Source organism: Electrona antarctica, assembly GCF_951216825.1.
Source record: "Electrona antarctica genome assembly, chromosome: 10".
In the NCBI taxonomy this organism is placed as follows: Eukaryota; Metazoa; Chordata; class Actinopteri; order Myctophiformes; family Myctophidae; genus Electrona; species Electrona antarctica.
Window position 1 is genome coordinate 23,687,630 of NC_136791.1, and position 22,765 is coordinate 23,710,394.

Sequence of the window (22,765 nt, forward strand, 5' to 3'; positions counted from 1 at the left end):
TATAGAGTGTTTTATTTTTAGTACCAACCTTGTCGTCTCGTTTTTGTTTTTGTTTCATCGATTCCAGTTTCACTTGTGTATCCTATGTCCTTTATGAGTTCTGCCTCCCGATTGGATATAATTGGTATCCCGAAATTAAAATCTATTTTCTGTTAAAGAGCCTGCAGAGACGGGGAGACCCCTGTCACTGAACAAACAGTCTTATGGCAATGATTACTTATTATCAGAATATACTGTAGAGCTTAACATATATATTAAAGATTATAATGATAATAATCCCTTTTAACAGCCCTTTTAATTAAATGAACACACATGATTCTGTAGTGTGTGGCCTGTGTGTGTGTGTGTGTGTGTGTGTGTGTGTGTGTGTGTGTGTGTGTGTGTGTGTGTGTGTGTGTGTGTGTGTGTGTGTGTGACAGTAGACGTTAAGGTGTGGGGTTGCACGTGACTTCTAATAATTGCCCTCGTCCAACCCTCGACTCGGAGTCTCTGCAATCGTCGGTTCGTGCCTCGCCGCGATTCCCCGTGCTATCATCACTTCACTGGAGCATATGGAACATAATTATGGATAATGGCATTCGTAATACCGCAGCCAAATACTCCATTAAAGACCGTCCTATTCAGGCGAATACGGAACGGCATGCCAGGGAATTTATCATCAACAGATGCTGCTCCCCCTCGGTCTCTGGCGATCATATCTCGCGGCAGCTTGTGTGTCCTCCTCGACTGACGTTGCACAAAAAAAACATGGCTTTCTTCCTGACGTTATAATAGCCCTGCTGATGATAGTACAATGAGGTTATGCACATTGATAACAGCTTTTACTTTTTATCAGGCCATTAGTCTCTCTGGTCTGTCCATAGTATCTCTGCTGCTGCTGCTGTCGGCAGAAACCTCTTATCTCCATATTTGAACTGTTTGTGTGTTTGTTCGTACATTAACTCCCTGTACTTGAACATACTACAGTCAGTGTCACACAAAAAAGTGTGACAGTGTCACATCAAAAGTACCAGATCCACAAGCTCGAAATGTGAGGCGGACTGACACGCTTCGAGCTTGTCGATCTGCTACTTTTGATACTTTTGAATTTGAATCCTGCTGAAAAGTCACAGTTTTGGACATGGTTGTATGAAGTTCTTGTTTGGACATGGCATGCCAGTTCCCGATTATATACCGTCCTAAACCTAACCTTAACCCTGGCCTCAGTAAAACTATGCCTGCCCGGGAGCCAATCAGACACATTGTAAGGCGGGTCTAACCTAGAACGTCTGTGGGATTGATATTTGTCTAATCGTGTATACAGTCTAATGCCTGTATACACGCTAGCCGCGTGTATACAGGCCTGGACTGGCCACTTGTCCCATGACCGATTATCTTAACGTTGCTTGCGGTAATTATCATAACTTGGAGGGATGTTTTTCAGTAAAAGTGGTGGTATTTTAGGGTTTGTTTGTTTGTGTGCATCGACGGAGTGCATGGGGCGGTATAGAGATGGGCAAAATACATTGAAAATGTATTTTGTTACAAAATACAAATACTGGGTCACAGAATGTATTTAAATACAAAATACAAATACTGGTCGGAGAAATGTATTTGAGATACAAATACGTATTTTGTATTTTGAAAATACATTTTCATTAAAATGTATATAATAAGTAAATTCATAATTAATTGCCAAATATTAAATTAATGACCTGTCAGAATGTCTAATACAGGGGTAACCAACCAGGGGTTCGCGAGCTACCAGTAGCTCGCACGAGCCATTCAAGTAGATCCCGCTGTGAGCGGGTGTCAGACTGCAGTCCATCACTACCAATACACAGAACGTGCATTTAGAATAGCTCGCAGTGATGGCCCCAGACATGTGGAGTTTGTTTGTTTGACTATTATGCACAACTTCCACAATCTCCACTTAGAAGCTTGTTCACCTATGATCAAAGTTACAGTAGCCCTTGCATGGAACTAGTTGTGACTAGTGCATTCCTTTAAATCCTGGCATGCTCTTTTTATCGTTATCTAATCACTCATCATGTACGTACATGTACATGATGGTTTTGACTCTTATCTTTCTGTTTCCATTGTTCCATTGTCATGCATGACATCACAGCTATGCAAGGTCTAAGACTGTCTCTAGGATGTCTCATCAAGATGTCACCAACTATCGAAGCTACCGTACCAAACCAAATAGTTTCGGTTTGATAAGGTAGAACTGGTAGAACTTGATCTCCTCATGACCTCAAGCAACCCTGTCCTCTGAAAAGCAAGCAGTCTCTACAATAACCATATAACACGCACCCACTCACCTCTGCACCTAAATGGCCCTTTTCTCATGTTATGTAACATGCGATGGAAGCACTAACTGTACTGATGAGACCCAATTATTGAAACCTCAAATATGGAATAAACTGTCATCATGCCACAGTTAATGACCGACTTATAGTCACCTGGTGGTCGTAAGGTTTTTTTAACCCTGGTCCCTGGCATCTCCATTTTGTTTGGGCATGTCATTATAGGCCAAGTGCCGTAAATTGACTTTTCTGTATTATTCTAGTATAATTTAAAAAATGTGCAGCACATTTAGTTTATTATGTATTCATGGTCAAATTATTGATCACACAAACAGGAAGGTAGGAGCGCACACCAGTAGTGGGGAGGTGCTGACCGCAGGAGATAACTATGACTGAGAAAGGAGAGAGGCCGCACAGCTCGTAGTCACGATGCCATCAAAATCTGTATTGATCACAAATGTTGTATGTCTGTGGCATGAGGAAGGGGGAGAGACCCCCACACCGCCACTTGCTGGTTCAAGAACTTTATTTTAAAGAGTCATAGCAACGTTTCGGCCTTCCGGCCTTCTTCAGGCATAGTTTGAGAATAGGCTGACATTCATTAAATACATTAAATAAAAACAGTAGGTTTAGACAACCAATCAAATTGTATATAGTAATCATTCATCAGATAGCAGCTGTGAAGAACCCAGTCATGTGACTTAAAGGTGCAGTACTTCTGTAGAACATTCCTAGTATATTATTGAAAGTCACCAATTACAACAATACAGGGAATAATATATAAGTCATGCCATAATACATAAGGAAATCAACATACAATTAAAGAAGTAAATAAATGTCAAAAAGGTCCATACTCAAACAAGAGTGGACATAAAGGATAAAAAAGAAGACACATGGTGCTTTTAGTACCCCACTGGACATGAAGTTCAAATCAATAATATAATTAATACATTTTATGGATTACAGCATAACATTTAATAATAGCTCATCATTCAACCCTTTCGGGTAGAGGGTTTGCAATGTGTGTATCCAGTAAGCCTCGCGTTGTTTGAGCAGGACATCATGGTTACCACCTCTGGTTGGTAGTTTGACTTGTTCTATACCAATAAAGCGAAAAGTGGAGATGTCATGTTTAAGATCATTGAAATGAATGGCAACAGGATATTCACGGTCATTTCTTCGAATAGAGCTCTTATGTTCACTCATTCTCTGTTTTAACTGTCTAGTAGTTTTCCCAATATATGCTAAACCACAGGGACATTTGATCATGTATATCACATGGGTTGAGACACAAGTTATAATGCTGTTAATCTTGAACTTCTTTCCAGTATGGGGGTGATTAAAAGAGGACGTCTTGTGTGTATTACCACACTGGGCACAATGGCCACATGGATAATTGCCCTGTGGCAGAGGACTCAATAAGGTCTGTCTAAGTGAAACCTTAGGGGACTGAAAGTCAGAATGTACAAGTTGGTATTTTACATTTTTTTACTCGTTTAAAAGAAAACAAGGGAGGGTACTTAAATAATGACAATAATTCAGGGTCAGAGACTCAGAGGTTAAAATGTGCCAGTGCTTATTGAACATATCCTTTATCTTACGAGAGTGAGGAGAATATGTGGTGACACATGTTACCGAAAACTTTTTTCTTTTTTCTTTGTTTTTGTCAACAGTTCTGTATATATACTTGTGTCTCAACCCATGTGGTATACATGATCAAATGTCCCTGTGGTTTAGCATATATTGGGAAAACTACTAGACAGTTCAAACAGAGAATGAGTGAACATAAGAGCTCTATTCGAAGAAATGACCGTGATTATCCTGTTGCCATTCATTTCAATGATCTTAAACATGACATCTCCACTTTTCGCTTTATTGGTATATATACTGTATATGTACTGTATGCATTTGTATGCATTTGTCATTTGAACATCTGTAAATGTGAATATTCATCGAACTGAGAAACAAAATATTGTGCTATATAAGCAATTAATTTCATGTCCTTTGCGTTTTGTTTTATTAAAACAATCCTCAACAAATAAGATAATAATAATAATATGTATATTTCTAATACATTTGTCTTAATATTTAAGCATTAATTATATAACTATCAGTTATTTATTCTTAAACTATAGTCTCTGGATGTGTGCACACATCGCAAAAAACAAGTGTTTTTTTTAACAAATTTTAGTGGTAGATCATGGCTTACAATTGGGAATAAAATGGGCTCTTGGGCTTGAAAAGGTTGGTTACCACTGGTCTAATACATTGAAGGTTATTAAGAATGATACACTTTATATTTTAAGCAAATCAATGTGCTATAACTGTATCAAACAGGACCCACAAAGGAATGAATTGGCCATCTGATTCATCACTGTCACTCCTCTTTGACTTCTACCTCGAGAAAAATGTAGAAAGAGATTGATTGATTGATTGATTGATTGATTGATTGATTGATTGATTGATTGATTAGGCCTACCACCAATTTACATTTAAACCAACAATAAAAAAACAAAGTAAACAAGATACTAATGACTAAGATGAATAGATTATAAATTAAAGGAGCATTCAGTGATTTGGAAACCCCCCCGGTCTTCCCCGGTAACAAGATGTGCACATGCACGCACTACAGTGGGGAGAAACGCAACAGGCTGTAACAGCACACACACCAAGCCCCGTTCAATCATGATTGGTGGAAGGCCCCTCTCTATCCTGATTGGATGAAGGCTGGGCCACCTAGCCAAAAACGAAACCTACGGTCTTTTGACCCCCCCCCCCCCCCCCCCCCCCCAGGGAGGGGGGGGGGGGTCAGCACACAGCTGACCATATATGGTCAGCACACAGCTGACCATATAAGAGCTCTAAAGCCTCCCTCCACCTTCCACTACTTTACTAATATTTAAATATGTCCTGTTGTAAGCTTGCCTTAGCTTGCAATATCCAATAATCATGTTTAGATTAATACACCTTTTATCTCTGGGGAACAAGTAATCATTTAGTTGCAACTTGGAGATGTGAGGTAACGTCTCAACTCAAGGCCCGTCCTACTCTGCCTCTCATTTGTGGTTCAATGAGTGTAAGCCAATTCAGAAGTGACATCACACATTGTGTTGTGTTGTGTGTGGGCCTAAGCACACTTTAGATTCCATGCGCGGACAGAAGAAGCTGTATTTTACGTCATTTCCGAGTTTTTAGACAGCTGGTGGATGGAAAAGAAGCTCCACCCCCTCGGCTGACTGCCGCGGAGGAGAGCGTTTCCGGGAATCTGTCAGTCGAGGCAGTCAGCCGCGGGGGTGGAGCTTCTTTTCCATCCATCAGCTGTCTAAAACTCTGGAAAGACGTCGTCAGTCAGCTTCCTTTGGCCGCGCCTGTCGGCTCAAATGTGCCCACGGTGTGTGGGTGCATGTGTTTTGCCCCTACAGTTTAAACCTGAGGCTGTGTAAAATGACATTCAAAAGTATTTTATGTATTTGAAATACAGAAAATACTAGATCTGAAAGTATTTAGATACAAAATACATCTCATTTCTTTTATCCCAGCAAAATACAAATTACAAAATACAAAAAAGTATTTCAAATACGTATTTCAAATACATGTATTTCAAATACTGCCCATCTCTGGCTGCTATCTGTGTGGCCGGTTGTGGTGGTGGGCCTGTCTGGGCCACAACAATGTCCGAATTTTTGACCCAGTCCAGCCCTGTTTATGTAGCTTTGTAGTCTGACGGCGTCACCTGCCTACAAGCTGACGGGAGCTTGTAGATCTGCTATTGTCGCGTTGCGCCATGTTGTTTTTGCATGCTGAGATGGCAAAGACCCCCCAGGGCGGTGAGGGAGGGCGCCATGCATCCAACATCCAAATGCAGATGGAGTGCACCAAGATGTGTTCAGACAGCTTTATGTGGGAGTGGGCCTGGTTCTGTCTGAACCCCTGCAGAGAGAGAGAGAGAGAGAGAGAGAGAGAGAAAGAGACCTTTCATCATAGCCCTGCTGGCATTGGTGGAAAGTAACTAAGTACATTTACTGTACGTGAATAAAAATTTTACTAGAGTAATTCCAATTTTCAGTACTTTTACTTCTACTCCACACACACAACTTTTACTCTACTTTTTTTTTTTAACTTTAGTTACTAGATGTACAAGCGCACTTACTTGTAGATCTGCTATTTTCAAAAGATTTCTATACATTTTATTACATTTGAAAAGTTGTGAAATGGAGATTTTCTGCATATTGAGTACTTTCTACTTTATGTACTTTTTGATACCAATGCCTTTGTACTTTTCCTCAAGTAACAGAGCATTTATACATTGCAGTATTGATACTTTTACTGAAGTAAAACATGCAAGTGCTTTTTCCATCACTGCCTGTATGATTCTGCCACAGCTGTATAGGTTAGTTAGTGTGTAGTGTGTAGTGTACTAGTGTGTAGTGTGTAGTGCGTAGTGCGTAGTGCGTAGTGCGTAGTGTGTAGTGTGTAGTGTACTAGTGTGTAGTGCGTAGTGCGTAGTGCGTAGTGCGTAGTGTGTAGTGCGTAGTGCGTAGTGTGTAGTGCGTAGTGTGTAGTCTGTAGGCTACACACTGCTGTGCAATAAGCTAATATAGGTTGAAGGAGGCGGACGAGATGTGGTTTTGCTCTGAACGGTGTAATATAAAGAACGGTGATAAGTCATCGATCTTTGTTTGCAGCGCTGTTAATGCCTGTCATAATATAGCACCGTCCTGTCTTTGGGTGTTTCAAAACTATTTGTTCGGCAAATATTTGAACAGCAAAATTGATGGTGTTCATTTTAAGAGAACGTCTTAAAATGGTAAAGGGCGCATTTATGTGGTGCCGTTGACCTTCACGATGTGCATTACATGCTGTTCGCACCGACGGTGGAGGAATTAAACCATGCCAGCCACCAGCCTGCTCACGGGGAGCAGTTTAGGGGTTCTGGTTCTTGCTCAAGGACACTTTGACATTGAAGCCAGAAGGAGCCGTCTCCTTACATATACACTAGTATAGGGCCTGTTAGCCACTTAAGCCCTAATCTATTAGTCGGTATAGCGAATAGTGAACATAGTGAACATAGCACTTTCCTAGTTTTTGTTTTGACATTTTTGGAAAATAGTTGCCGTTTACAATTTACAATTTAGGCATTTATCGGACGCTGTTAATCCAGAGCGATAGCAAGGTTGAGATGGGAGATTGGGAGTGAGTCTGTAGTTCTTACTGCGGGGATTGCCCATAATTCCGACATCGCATTACTCCGACTATATCTGGCTTCGTGTGCGGTTAGGGTTAGAGTTAGGTTTAGGGATAGGGTTAGTATCGGCGAGTTGGACCAGAGTTGGACCAGCAAAAATGTGCCGTCGGAACAATGGCCATTTATTTGTATTAATCATTTTATTATCTCTTATCGCCATTGTTGTGATTTTGGTGGTCAGTATGGCCAGTCTCCATCTAAAGGCTCACTCATAGTCTGGATTTTCGGTGGTGAGGTGACCACCGAACTACAACATGACGTCACAAGCCGCGGTGAAGACGTTATTTCAGCTCCGGTGGTCAGCTCACCACCGAAAATCCAGACTATGAATGAGCCTTAACAAGGGTTGGTAATGGTGAGTGAGGATTCAGCAGAGACGCACGGGAAGAGAACATGACAACATCAGGCAGCATTGCACGACACATTCTAGTTTATTTCAGACAACAGAGAAATTATATACAGTATTGGACAATGGATACATGACGTGCCTAGAACAGTGGTTCTCAACCAGTGGTCCGGGGACCACCTGTGGTCCTTGAGGAGGTTCCAGGTGGTCCCCAGCTAAATGATGGAGAATTGGGAACCAAATGGACCCTTATTAGATCTTTAAGTGTTGAGTGTAAAATGAAACCACGGTTTCATTTTACGCTCTCAAGAGTGAAATGATTGTTAAACACCTGCATTAGGCTACTTAATTTACAAGAAGTCTAGACAATAATAATCATTATTTTGATAAACGTCTGCCTTATCTCTCCTATGGTACCAACATCAATACAGCATGGAATTGGTTCGTTTTGGGTCTGAGAGATGGTGGTCCGTGGCTCAAATGCTGAATAAATAATGGGCCTTGGTATCAAAAGGGTTGATAACCACTGGCCTAGAAGATATGTAAACAAGGATAAGAACAGAAATGAACAGGAACAGACTTGCATCTCATATCACCGTGCACAGACGTCCAGTCTCTCTGATGAAGTAGTGGATGGTCATCGTCATTTACATCAATATGCTTACGCAGGTGGTCGTTTCACACTGGGACTGGGTCTCAAGCAGTCAGATGAGGCAAACATCATGACAGCTATACATACCCAAAATAGGGACACCAGGTTGAAAGTGATTCAATCTATACGCGCGCAATACAATGAATAATGATGCAGGATAAAGTCTGCATCAGACTCACAGACTTGTGGGATGGTTGAGTGACCCGTTTGGTCGGTCGGTTGGTTAGTTGGTTGGCTCAGGCTGGTTGTGTGTGTGTGTGTGTGTGTGTGTGTGTGTGTGTGTGTGTGTGTGTGGGGGGGGGGGGGGGGTGTCACCTGGGAGTCAGTCAGAGCCAAATAGGTCGAACTCTCCAGCACCAACTGACATCCAGGAATGTGTCTATAATGAGCTCTTTGTGGAATTCAGCGAGTACGTGTCCTCCTCCTCCATCTCCTCCAGTAGCACACTGCACCCTGCCTCCCACAGAATAAGCCTAATTATCAGGCATGGAATGCAAAAACATTCCTGTGATACTTTTCTTAGAAATGTATTTGTGATGTTAGGCTCTCTTCGGTTGAAAAATGTGTTATGTCATAAACTGTCTCGAGTCAGATCACAATGCCCGCCGTGCCTTAAGCCTCTTATGTCAGAGGTTTTTCAAACTTTTACAATTCAAGGAGCTCCATAACTGTACAAATGGAACCCAGTGGACCCGTACGGGTCCATTTGGTTCCATTTAGTACACTCATGGAGAGTCATAAGACCTCGACTGTAAGGGTCCATTTGGAAGCGCGTCAAAGGAACGCTGAGGCTCCCTGGACCCTATACTTTCAGAACCACTGCTGCTCCATATACTTAGAGCTGAACATTTTAGATTTTTCTTTCGTGTTCGCCTATAATAGCATGCTCCCAAAATAGGGACGTACGCCAGGTTGAAAGTGGTGGAATTATTATGGGATTATGGGTGTCCATTGTATCGCAGGCTTAACACCGAGGCGCGGTGACAGTGATGACAGCTCCCAGTGAATCTTACCAAAACCTGCATGTAAAACCAACAATAAGTCTCAAGTGACGGTGGCAGGCTAGAGCCACACTCCATAAATGCCACTGCACTGGAAGTCTTATTTCCTCTGTCTGGAGGCAAGCCAGAGCGAGGCTCTGCATTACGGTACAGTGTACCATGATCAATCTCTTTTATTGTTGTGTGCTCAAAGTATTTCATGTGCGTATAAGGAATACGACGTTGTAAGTCATGGGTTGCAGCCGCCAGGAACCGAGGGAGCTGCTTTTGGGGTTTGTGGCACCCTCAGTCTATGTGCAGCGTATACCCTCTTGTGGAGGTGGTGCGCTCTAATGGAGGCCCCTCAACGTGAGTTGCATTCATGATAACCCGAGCATTTATTCATAGGGGCCTATTTTTTCCTTCCACTAATGTTGGAAGCCAATTACATTGCAAACAGTATGAAAAATGAAAGTTTCATCCCAGTCCAACCCCCATTGACTCCAATGTATTCTATAATTTAGACAAATGTACTCTATAATCACTATAATCGAGGAACATGCCGGTAGGTTCTGTCCACTAGTCTTGGTCGTTGACAGGACAGCGTAATACAATCTGATTCCCTTGGTTTGTAGGATTTGCGTGCAGCTCAAACGTATTGTAGTAGAATCTCATAGCGGGTGCGCCACAGTCTGAGGGGTAACCAGCAGCACTGTTACTTACTGCAGCAAACAATCTCTGTACAGTACGAGTCTTCAGCACAAAGCTTTCTTGAGCAATATCAAAGAAGAAGATGAAGGGGTTTTTTGTTGTTATTGTTTGCTGCTTGTGCTCATAAAATAAAAGTACCTGAAGGATACCGTGAGCGCTGCCTGGTAATTCCTCTGACAACTTATTGATTTCCCTTGTTTTAAAGTTTGGTGTCTGCTCCTCTGCTTGTACCAGACAGCCTTGTGGATTATGTGATGTTTATTTATTTCCAACAGCAAGTCCTTTCTTCTTCTTTTGTTTTTGCTAATATTTATTATTATGCCATCGTAATGCCTGATTGGTTCCACTTGGTTGCATGCTGAAAATAGATGATTTACAAGCTCACAACACGTTGCAAATGTCTTTTATCTTTTAGTTCTACTGGATCTCACCTCCAATAGTCCCCCCCCCCTCCAAACATTTTAGTCTAATTTGTATTTGTTGATGACATTGTCAGTATTTAGTCATAGTATAGATTTAGTCATTGTAGCTTAGTTTTTATTTTGTTTTCGTCAGTGAAAAAAGGTTGTCGATTAACATTTTTCGCCATAGTTTTAGTTGACGAAAATACAGTATGTGTTTGCAGTCCAATTTTCTCCCTCACCAGTCACCCATGGGCCCTTGTGGATTTAGAGGAGGCTTAAGTTACACAATTCAATTGTAAAATCCCCAAAGTGCTTCATTTTTCATCAAGGGTTTTATATTATTTTTGCTCCCCCCCCCCCCCCCTTCCATGCAATTATAGAATGTCTGTCTAATATAATTGATTGCAGGTTGCTCTCGGGGCGCCGTCAATATTTCTGAGTGAGCGGCGAAACGAGCGTACATTTCTTGAAAGTGCAGGAATTGATGTAGCGCTGAAGGCTTTGGCCATTTTAGCCTAATGCAAATGCAAACAACACGTTGTGTGTCACAGCCACTCTTGATTTCGTTTTGCCGCCACGGGCAAGAACATATTTCCCGGCCTTCCCTTGTGTTTAAGCCCCTTAAAAAGGCTGCCGCTCTCTTGACGTGAGCACCTGGAAATAATAGTACATCCTTGAATTCAAAGATTTATTTTACTTTCACTTCCATGCTCTACTCTTCTTTTCCTCTTGTTTTCCTCACCTCATCATGAGTCATGCTTCCGTCACTCTAGGCTCTGAGTCACCTCTACTCAGTAGTAGTACCCACACAGAGGCACTAACCCCCCACCCACCCACCCACTTAAACTTTCTAGTTCGCCGGCTCTCTTTGTTGTCGAGCTCTCCCAGCCACCAGCAGAGTAGAGTAGACTGCTGCTACCTGCTGGCTGCTGCTGATGCAACGTACTACTTATCATGCCCTGATGCAGTTCTCAAAGTGGGGTGATCCAGGGACTCTACAAGAGCTTCATGCACACCGTTGCATTTTTCAAAAAAAAAAAAAAAAAAGGCAGAAATTCACTCCGATATTCGGGTCGCGAACGCAGCAGCCTGGAAACACCTTAAGGGTTCCTTGAGGGGGTTCTAAATTGACCCTTACAAGTCTGTATCTCAGACAGGGAACCAAATGAACCCTGACAGGGCTGCATTTGGTTCCATTTGTACACTGTCAGAGTTATGGTGGGTGTCCTTGAGGGGTGGCGGCAATAGCTGAGTGGTTAGAGAGTCCGCCTGGGGATCCAGCTAGAGCCCGTGGTTGTCCCAGCCAGGTACCAGGCCAGCAATGTGTCCATGTGTGTCCTTGAGCAAGACTCTTAACCCCAAATTGCTCCCCGAGCACCATAGAATGGCTGCTCACTGTGCTTAGTTGTTATAGAATGGGTAAATGCAGAGGACGAATACTATATATAGTATATACATATAATGTGACAGAAAATATATCTATTCTATTTAAATTTCCTGTCCACATATACCCACGGCAGCGATGGACAACGTACTCTAACCCCAGTACAAAGTATAGATAGTCTGTCTGCTGCTCAAAATATTACTCAACTACTACTAGTGAAATAGGTTGCTCAGTCAAATTTGTACTTGAGTTAAAGTACTGGAGTATACATAAATGTGTAAGTACTCCAAAGTACAAATGACAAAGTACAATTTATTTTAAATATCAATGCATTGCTGTGTGAACCAAAAATTACAAATACTCAGATAAAATACAGATACTCAAAAAACTTACTCAAGTACTTCATTACTGTCCGCCACTGACCGTCATGTACAAATAATCAGGTTCAACCTCTCCCGCCTCCTAGCCAAAACCCAGACCACGCCAACACGTTTGAGGTGAGAAGAAGAACAGTGTGAGAAAGATCCAGAGAGTGTCAGCGCTGCATCACATGTGATTGCTAATCAAAGAAGGATGGACTGCCCCTGAGAGTGTTTCCAAAGATGTCAGGAAAGAAAACAGTGTTGAATGTGCACATATTTGGAATCTGGCCCGCTGACTAGGGGTGCGACAGTTACTGAAAAATAATAGATAATTTCATAAAATAATCCAGTGGTTACCAAACTTTTCAGGTCGAGACCCAAAAGAAACAAGAGAGATTAGATGTTTGCCCGGGGCCCCAACTAGTGAAAATAGCAGATCTACAAGCACACAATGCGTCGCTTCGCACTGCGTAGCGAGCTTGTAGATTGGCTATTTTCACTATTTATTATTTATATATTTTAGTTATTTATGGAATGTCTTAGATTTTGTTTTAAAATTCATGACATTTTTACAAAAAACTATTTGAAATATATAATTTGTAAATGTAGTTAAAGAAAATTAGATTTTTACTCGAGTCGTGACCCATAAAAATTGGTCAGTGACACACAAATGGTTCCCTAACCCTAACCCACTGTTTGGGAAACAGTGAGATAATCGATTCATAATCCCTATGTTGGGCATAATTGAAAATCTTTCAATGCAATGTGACTCGTTGTAAGCTTGTAGATTGGCTATTTGCCCAGGATGCCAATGCCCAAAATATGGATGCCAGGTTGAAAGTGGTTCAAATCCCTCTCTGTAATCTCCTCTAGTATTACAAGACATCTTGTCACCAACACATTGGCTGACAGCATACATTACGCTCAAATGTGGTCATTTTTTACCACCGTTGTGCCAAATCTGCCATGGCACCCGGTTTCCAATCCAGGCTACAGATTCTTCTGCACGCGCGTCTCAGGATGATACATTTCCCCGCCGAATGTTTTTCTCTTGTGACCTTTTCTTCATAAAAGTCATCGATTTCCCGTCGCGGCGCAGTCGCTCGGCGGGACACTTTTCCCCATTGGTCTTGGCAGAAACACAAATACAGATAGGCTGCTAAATAATGCAACAGCTGGACCATCAATAAGGGGCATGACATGAGAGGCGTCAGATTAATGGGTGTACACTCCCGGGACGCTGCCCTGAATAAGTGTGACTCCCGTCACGCTCGACAAGGTTGAACTACATCGTGGATAACCATTCATTCACGACACGTCACACACAGACATAAATAGAATAGGTTCTTAGAGGACTGTTTTAAAAAGGTGTTATGGTCCCACCACCACCACCAAGAACAATCACCTACTAAAGAACCATTTTAATTAGTGAATGGTTTGAATTCATTCGTCGAGATACAACATAATACAACATTTCAAAGCAATAAATAAAAACAGAACAGAACAGCAACATTTCCTCATCGTGTGATGTAGCACGCATGTTTAAAAACACTTCATGTTCCTCGTATGGTTATTAGGTTAGGGAAGCTTATTTTTGTTGTTAAAGAACCATAAAAATAAACTTGAACCACTTATAAACTAGCATGTGATGCAAACATGTCGCTCTACACTGTAGAGGGAAAGAAAAAGGAGCGGCCGATGAAGAACACAGAGTTTAAGTGGTTGAAGAAGGTTCTGTTTCTTCTCTACAGGAGGATTCAAATACATGGTTCTTTAAAGAAAGGTTTTTTCTAAGACGGCATCACTTATAGAAGAATCTCCAGTTGGCACCTTTGTCTACGTGTGTGTACATCTCAGATCATCATTCATCATACGTAAGGGGTGTGCTGAGTCTCTGTTTCGGAGCCCTCCCCTCCCGTCATTATAGACACCACGCAGTTTACTGTAAGTTGATTTTGTTGTGACAGACGCAGCGGGCGGAGAGATGGGTCTGAGAGAAAATGAACTGCCCCTGCAGTGCGCAGCACAGCGGAACAGCGGTGTGTGGACCGGGGGAGGATTTTAAATAGTTGAATCCTTGCCAACAGTGAAAATATTTACCTCCATGTGAAATAGAACTGGGTGTAGAGAGCGGTCCACCGCTTTGTGTTTATGGGCGCTTCTTATTTCACAGTGTTGTGTCGGGAGTTTATCACCTAAGCAGAGAGATGTTTGGCATGGCCTTTCGGTACAATAAAAGGTTTACGGTGATGAATGCTTTACGGACTATATCTTCACTAAGGAGCCCGGCTTGTGAATATACGAGAGGACTAGCATTTATTGTTTCAGACACAGCAAAGTGTCAATAAGGCTTTATCATAGTTTCCTTTTATAAATTCCATGATGTCTACAGAAAATGCTGCGTCTGTATTTCGTGTAGTAGCTGTACTGTAAGTAGTATAGTATACGTTTATTATTATTTTCAGGTCCAGTGTTATTATAGGTCCAACTGGCTCATATCCAGGCGGGGATCCGCTTGTAATTCCGACGGCGCATTAGCTCGACAACGTGGCTTCGTGCGCGGTTAGGGTTAGGGACACGGTTAGAAATGTAGGGGCTGTCGGAAAATAATGACGCTGACCCATCCAGGCGCCACAATAACACCTACTCGTAACATATACGACAGGGTCAAGCCATTGATCGAACACTCAATCGACCTGTCCTAACCACGCTGCGCATGAGGGAACAGGGTGAGCAGCGTTTCACCCGCTAAAGAAGAATCGGTCGCTTCGTCTATACTTGACAACCTTTTCGCAGACCTGGAGGGTAAAAGGGTAAAAGGCAGTGTTATCAGGCAGTGCTGGTAGACTCCATCCATGGTGTGGTGGAAGACTGATCATTTGTACCGAACATGTTTTTAATCTGTATGGTAGTAGAGGTCGTACATCTGCAGTGGTTGGAATTGGTCTAGATTTAGATCCCACTGTGTCAGATAGGAGTGGACACCTATTGATTGCATTGTAAGTAAGTAGCCTCATGTGGGCCATATGGCAGGAGCCTATCTCCTGTTTCCTTAGCGCGAGGCAGCTTTATGTACCCCCAATCCAGCCCTTGATCCTGAGTGCCAAGCGGGGAGGCATCAGTCTTTGGTATGACCCAGCCAGGGATTTAACCCTGACTTCCCAAACTCGGGGCAGACAATAAAGTAATTTGAAGCACACCGGATTGGACGCCAGATGCACCACCATCTTTATTGTAGTATCATTGCAGTTACCTCTGCTTCTCTGTCGGGAGAGGGAGACAGCGGACATAAAACGTGTGGATTGTAGCTTTAAGATAGCCACGTACTGTAGAAATGAGTTGCTAATGTAGTTATCATGTACATACAGATACAGCACTGCTACTTCTTTCTCACAGAGAGAAATGTCAAACCTTTATTTATTTAAGTGTAGGCTGACTATTACTAAGCAATGTATGCCAGCCATTCCCTGGCGTCCCACACATTCGAGAAGTTCAAGTGGCCCCTGCTGGGAACCAACTCATGTATGCACTTTGACGAAAGCCTCGTGAACATGGGGAGAACTTGCAAAAACGTCACACAACCTTCTCTTGTGAGGCACCCTGCAGTGCGCTGAGCCACCGCGCCAGCCACCGACATTTACACATATTTATGTGTGACGGTTCAGGCTTAGATTATAGTCAACGATCTAGTTCTGTCTTTGACACACATTAGTTTGTATTTAATACTGAAATTCACAGTCTTCCGAGGGCGTTTGAACTTTGAATACGCTTGCCTATAAATGGATAATGAACTCGCATTTCACATTATGTGATGTTTCAGGTTACATCTATTAATGGGTCGTGTGTTGGATATAGTATTCCCAATATCAGATCCAGTTCTTTTTTTATCTGTATTAGACCGCTAGCGATAACTATGACCCCCATCCCTACAGTTTAACACTGAAACGAACAGTCTTTTGTGAAGAACTCATATGATATGTTGTGTGGATTCTCAATGTTTATCGAGTGCAGCTTAATAACGTGCATCTGAACTTGCTCTTTTCTTCTCCACTGATTCTGAACTTTCTTTTTCTTTCTCTTTCCTCTGCCTTTCGTTTCCCCAGGAGGTAGAGGTCAGTTACTCTCATACTGTACTCACAAACACTCCATCCAACCCCATACACGCGTGTGTGTGTGTGTGCGTGTGCGTGTGCGTGCGCGTGTGCATGCGCGTGTGTGTGCATGCGCGTGTGCGTGAATCCTTGTCATTAATAACTCATTTTCACTGCTCTTTCCTGCCTTGCTTTTATCATGCCCTGTCCTCCACCCCAGCCGCCTTCCCCTCCACTCGGTGTCTTTTGATTTCGATTAGCACAATGAATGTTCTAATTAAGTCGGAATAGGGAGAGGGCCACGTCGAAAGCAGGGCCATAACACCATATGTATGTCTGGCATGCACAGTATACTGCAGGCACCGCGCGGTGCAGATAGAGCTGGACTCATTTCCATGCAGGAGCAGCTATAGCTATAGCGCAGTCACGGCGCACATCCATCTGTGTTCCCTGTGATTCACTTAACCCATGAATCACACTAACTGCAGGTCTTATTGCTCACGTTATTGCCATCATGGCGGAGTAACACGTAGGCTAATCTTCCATGGATGTGACTTATGCTAGCATCTCTGTAATTCAAACATGTCGCGTGCACTCGTGTCTCAAGCATTAACATAATGTTAAATAAATGACGGATGCTTCAATGAGGTCTCTCTCTCACACTCTCTCTCTCTGCGTGTTTTTCTGCAGGATGACTATGTCCGCACCTGGGACGAGAACCAAGGCTCGAACGAAAGTAAGTCTCACACTCACTTAACCTTATAAGTTCTGCTCTCTTTGCATACTGTGTATATCAATAGCCGGCTATGTGCATAAATGTAGTCCCAGCTTCCAAGGAGGTGGCACACCTGTTCCCATAGCTTTGTTTGACTGGCTCTGCAGGAGATTTGAACGAGAAGCACATGTGAAGGTGTCATATGTGTGTCATATATTTGCTCCTTATATGTTGTAGCGTGAAAACCAGACCTGTAGCTGTACTGAGTGATTCGAATTTGGTGATGGGCTGCTCCGTATTTTCGCATTCTTGTGTGGCACTTGTGTGCTTTCCCTAAGAAAAGGTCAATATACAGACACTAGTACTCTGTGTTGTAGCTGCTGTTTGGCTGCATACTGTACAGTCATTCCCTGAAGAAGACCTTGCTAGGTCAAAACGTTGATTTATTTTAAAATAATTCTTGCATCATGACTACGAACTTGTGTGTGGCCTTTTTCCTACCCGCGTACAGTCAACAGCCTGACCTCCCACTCCCCGACTATGTTCTACATTCCTTCATTTTGCTTTTAAGCGGCAGAGATGCTCTTTTTAGACCCTGCAGGCCTCTCCTTGACTCCAGCGATGACTGCGGCAGTAATTGAGTCTCTGGCAGATGAAATCATGACACGCTACGGAGTCATCTGCCCCAGCCATTGTCCCTTGATTTGCAGCTTAAATGAAGCTGTCTGAATCACAGAGTCCATTAGCACGATATCCCACGGTTTAATGAAGGCCTAATTATGGCTTAAAATGAAAACATTGAGAGAGAAAGTAGAGAGAGAGAGAGAAAGGGGTGAGGGGAAAGAAGAAATGGATTGTGGGGGGGGGGGGTCTAATGTGGTTTAACCCATTTTGGGCGGGAACCCCTTTTGGTTATAATTATGTTATAATTTAGCTATTGAAAAATAGCAGATCTACAAGCTCATAGCGCGCCACCGAGTGGCGCGCTACGAGCTTGTAGGTCTGCTATTTTTGAAAAATCGTGAAAATATTTATTTCAGAAAACTGGAGGATTTAGAAGATTTCTTTTTAATTTTGAGGTCAGGCCTATATGGGTTAATTAAGTGTAAAGTGACGTAATGTTAACATTATTCCTGCCAAATGTAAATCCATTTAGTGTTGAGGATAATTCTGGTGCTGGAGGAAAGAGCGACCAGACAGAAAGCATGATGGATGGTGCTCGAGGGAACAAAGTGTCTGTACTGTGGTAGCTGTAAAGACTGCAGGGAGGATATGCTGCTGACACAAATACACAAATACATTCCATCAATGTGCAGCTACTGTAAATATGTCGGAAGTGGAACTGTAAAATGCAATGCAATAATACTACCGCAGAACTCCTTAATCCTTGAATTCGTTGTATTGGTTATATATAGAGTCAAGTTAAAGCAGAAGCTTGTGGAGAGAGGTCAGGGGAGAGTGTGGACACTTTCTCTACCGATCAATGGCCTTTCAATCAATAGTCAACGGTGAGGAGATATACGCAGAAATATGATCTATCGGTCGGATCGGCGATTCTGGACGACCACAGAATCGACCGAATCGACCGGCTGGACTCCGGCCACAGCGCTCCCTCTGGTCGGCGGTGACACCTAGTTTAAAGTCGGTCGGTCGGACGGTTCTCGAGTTACAGGAACTACAGACACACGTTCATTTATAGGATTATTATATTGATACCGTAATAATATATGTGATAAATACTTTATACATACAGTACTAGTTAGGGATGTCCCGATCATGTTTCTTTTCTCCCGATCTGATTCCGATCATTTGATTTTGAGTATCTGCCGATACAGATTCTTCCCGATCCGATATTTATACTTTTTTATAGAACGCTTATGCCATATCACAATGGTACAATATCCAAAATCACAGACAATATCCAGTCTAATATCAGGATATAGATATAATATTGATACTATATGTCCCGATCACGTTTTTTTGCTCCTGATCCAATTCCGATCATTTAAAAATGACATGATCTGCACTGATTTCCGATCACGTGATCGGAACGGGACAACCCTAGTAATAGTTATTACTAGTAGTTTCTTGATACGATAAACCACTTTCCTATATCAGATTCCACCTAACCTGCAGTTATCATCTTAACAAATGTGTGCGCCCGCCTGTTCACAGATCAATGGAGCTTTATTCGATAAAAATAAAGAAATCTGGACTGAACATGATTTCACACACATGTCCACATTGCTCTGTCTCTCTAGCTGTGTGTGTGTGTGTGTGTGTGTGTGTGTGTGTGTGTGTGTGTGTGTGTGTGTGTGTGTGTGTGTGTGTGTGTGCGTGTGCGTGTGTGCGTGCGTGCGTGCGCAGGCCCTGCATTGATCTGGCTGTCTTTGCGAGGGGGTTAATGAGCCATAGGAGCCATCAGAGGACATGTGCCCATCTGAAACATCACTCAATCACTGAGATGTCTTTACTGTGGAGCCTGGCTGCCTGGCTGGCTGGCTGGCTGGCTGACTGACTGGCTGGCTGGCTGGCTGGCTGGCTGGCTGGCTGGCTGGCTGGCTGGCTGGCTGGCTGGCTGACTGGCTGACTGGCTGGCTGGCTGACTGGCTGGCTGACTGGCTGGCTGACTGACTGACTGACTGACTGGCTGGCTGGCTGACTGACTGACTGGCACAGTCAATACTCAATGCATGGAGCAAGACAGAGCTCTGCAACTGATGCAATTATCATTACCAGAGGTGGAAAGCAACTAAACACACTCACACAAGTACTGTGCTTTAAGTACAATTTTGAGGTACTGCCTTTCTTTCTATACTTTATACAAATCAAATGTTTTTTACTTTTTACCTTTAGTTACAGGTTACTTTGTAGATTTAGATTATTATTTCAAAAACATTTAAGTCCTATTTTATAAGAGTGAAAACTCACAATGAGTCGGGATGCGATGCGTTGCATTGTGAGCTTGTACAGTACGTAGATCGGAACATTTGCACAATGAATACTTGACTTTTGGTTCTTTAAGTATATTGATTGAGTACTTTTTCCACCACTGATTACATTCACACGTCACAGCTCTGCACTGAAGCGTGTAGAGTGTTGGTGAGTGGTGGAAAAAGTACTGAAATGTAATGAAATGTTTTACTACATGTAGTAAAAGTATCAATACTTCAATGTAGAACTACTCTGTTACAAGTAAATGTCCGGAATTCAAAATGTACTTGAGTAAAAGTACAAAAGTATTGGCATTAAAATGTACTTAAACTACCAAATGTAAAAGTATTCATTGTGCAAAGTGTCCCTTTTCAACTTTTCAAATGTATACAAATCTTTTGAAAATAGCAGATGTACATACAAGCTCACAGGGGAGCTTGTAGATGTATAGGGTTGAAGTAGTTAATGTATGTCTTGTCTTGTAATGTCTAAAGTAGAAATACCTCAAAATTGTTGTACAGTACTTAAGTAAACATACTTACTTACTAGTTACTTTCCACCAGTGGCGGTGGTGGACTGTCGGGCGAGCATCTGCTCTGTCAGGCAGAGGTCAGGGCAGTTTGCACTCCATCTCAACGGTCAGTTTGTCAGTCCAACATCTCCCCCTGTTCAATGATTTAATCATCCTCTCCAGATAAATGGCTGGCTGGAGAGAACAGCTGCACATGCAAGCAAGCACACGTCCGTGCACTTCAATGCGTGCGCACACACTCACACATAGCCTACAGCCCTACACACATACTGTAGAGCAGTGGTTCTCAAACCTGTTCATGTCAAGGACCCCTACATGACACTAACCTGACTCCGCCAGATGGGGCAGCAGAGAGTACACTGGGTTCCCCCCTCCTGCTCCCATCTGGGAACTCTCAGGCAGACTTGATGCTCCGGCCACAAAACGGCCTGGCCAATCAGCGTACTCAGTGTACTCTCTGTACGGTCCCCCATTTAATGGCATTTCTATCTCTGGGACCCCAATGTATATTGTAAAATCAAAGTTGATTTAACTCTGAGAGTGTACAAATGTACACTCTTGTGTACAAATGAGTTACAGACCCATAAGGGTCCATTAGGTTACTACTATCATTTAGCTGGGGACCTCCTGGAACTCCCTCAAAGACCCCTAGGGGTCCCCGCATCCCACTTTAGGGAACCACTGCTGTAGAGTACTTTCTTACGTATTTACTTACTTACTTACTTACTTATTTCCTTGACTTACTTATTTCCACCTGTACTGTGCAATGCATATACGTACGTCGTATACTGTACATACGCATACATACTGTACTGAACGTATGTGAGTACGTCATAGCTTGGCATGGCCAGATATATCACTGCGTAGATATTAGTGTGGAACTTCGGTGTGGAAGATCTATTTCCAAGGTGTCGTTACAGATTTAAACGTAACAGCAAAAATCACACCCGTGTGAAGTGAGGCCATTCAGAATTTGCGTCCTCACCTTCGTCTTCAATGTTTGTGTTACGCAATGTTTGTGTTTACAGTACACATGCACACACACACTCTTAGTCAGGATGTTGGTGCCTGGGTCAAAATCATTTGAAAACCCCTGACTTAATCCTTGAATTCATCGTATTGGTTGTATAGTCAAGTAAAGGCAGAAGCTTGGAGCAGAGAGGTCAGGGGAAAGTGTGGACACTTTCTCACCAATCAATAATCAATAATTGAATCAATGGTCAACTTTGAGGAGATCAAATTATCTGCTGACTCAGCAGCCCAGGAGGTCTAGAGTTTAACACCTATACTGGACTTTATTGATAAGTGATATCAGTCCTGGGCTGAACGCACGCATGCACGCACGCACGCACGCACGCACGCACGCACGCACGCACGCACGCACACGCACGCACACACACACACACACACACACACACACACACACACACACACACACACACACACACACACACACACACACACACACACACACACACACACACACACACACACACACACAATTTGAAATATTTATTTATGTCCACATAATCAGAAGTACAGGAATACCTTGTGCAAAGGACATAAACACTGCCAGTGCAGTCAGACAATAGGAAAACAGTACATATAAGACGGAACATTGTTACAGACAATACAGTTGAGGGGCTTCCTATAATGGCTGATACTGAGCAGAACGTTGCTAACTGTTTGGCCCTCCTTTTGGAGAGGCCGGCCATTTGAAGGTCCCTCACAGTCACAACCAACTTGTGCCTATAGGACCTAGGCTATACCCAAAGATAAAAACTAAAAGTTGACATCTGTAGCATAACTGTGAGATACACGCGCACACACACACGCACGCACGCACGCACGCACGCACGCACGCACGCACGCACGCACGCACGCACACACACACACACACACACACACACACACACACACACACACACACACACACACACACACACACACACACACACACACACACACACACAGTGATGAGTAAGCTGTGGTGAGATAGCTCTGATGACATTAGAGGTTGTGACTTTGTAAATAGGGGATAAAATGGTTGGCGATGATGAGGATGTCCGCTGCCTGTGGGGATTAGCTGCATGCTAATCTGAATTGGATTAGACTGGAGCA

At 42.9% G+C, this 22,765-nt stretch overlaps 1 protein-coding gene across 1 annotated transcript in view; it reads left to right on the plus strand.

Moving 5' to 3' along the window:
- spock2 (SPARC (osteonectin), cwcv and kazal like domains proteoglycan 2) overlaps positions 1-22,765 on the plus strand; it is a 62,743-nt gene that overhangs the window by 13,942 nt on the left and 26,036 nt on the right. Inside the window, exon 2 of the mRNA XM_079512992.1 lies at positions 17,154-17,199. Within this exon, the coding sequence (XP_079369118.1) occupies positions 17,154-17,199 (46 nt within the window). The remainder of the gene's footprint in view (positions 1-17,153; positions 17,200-22,765) is intronic.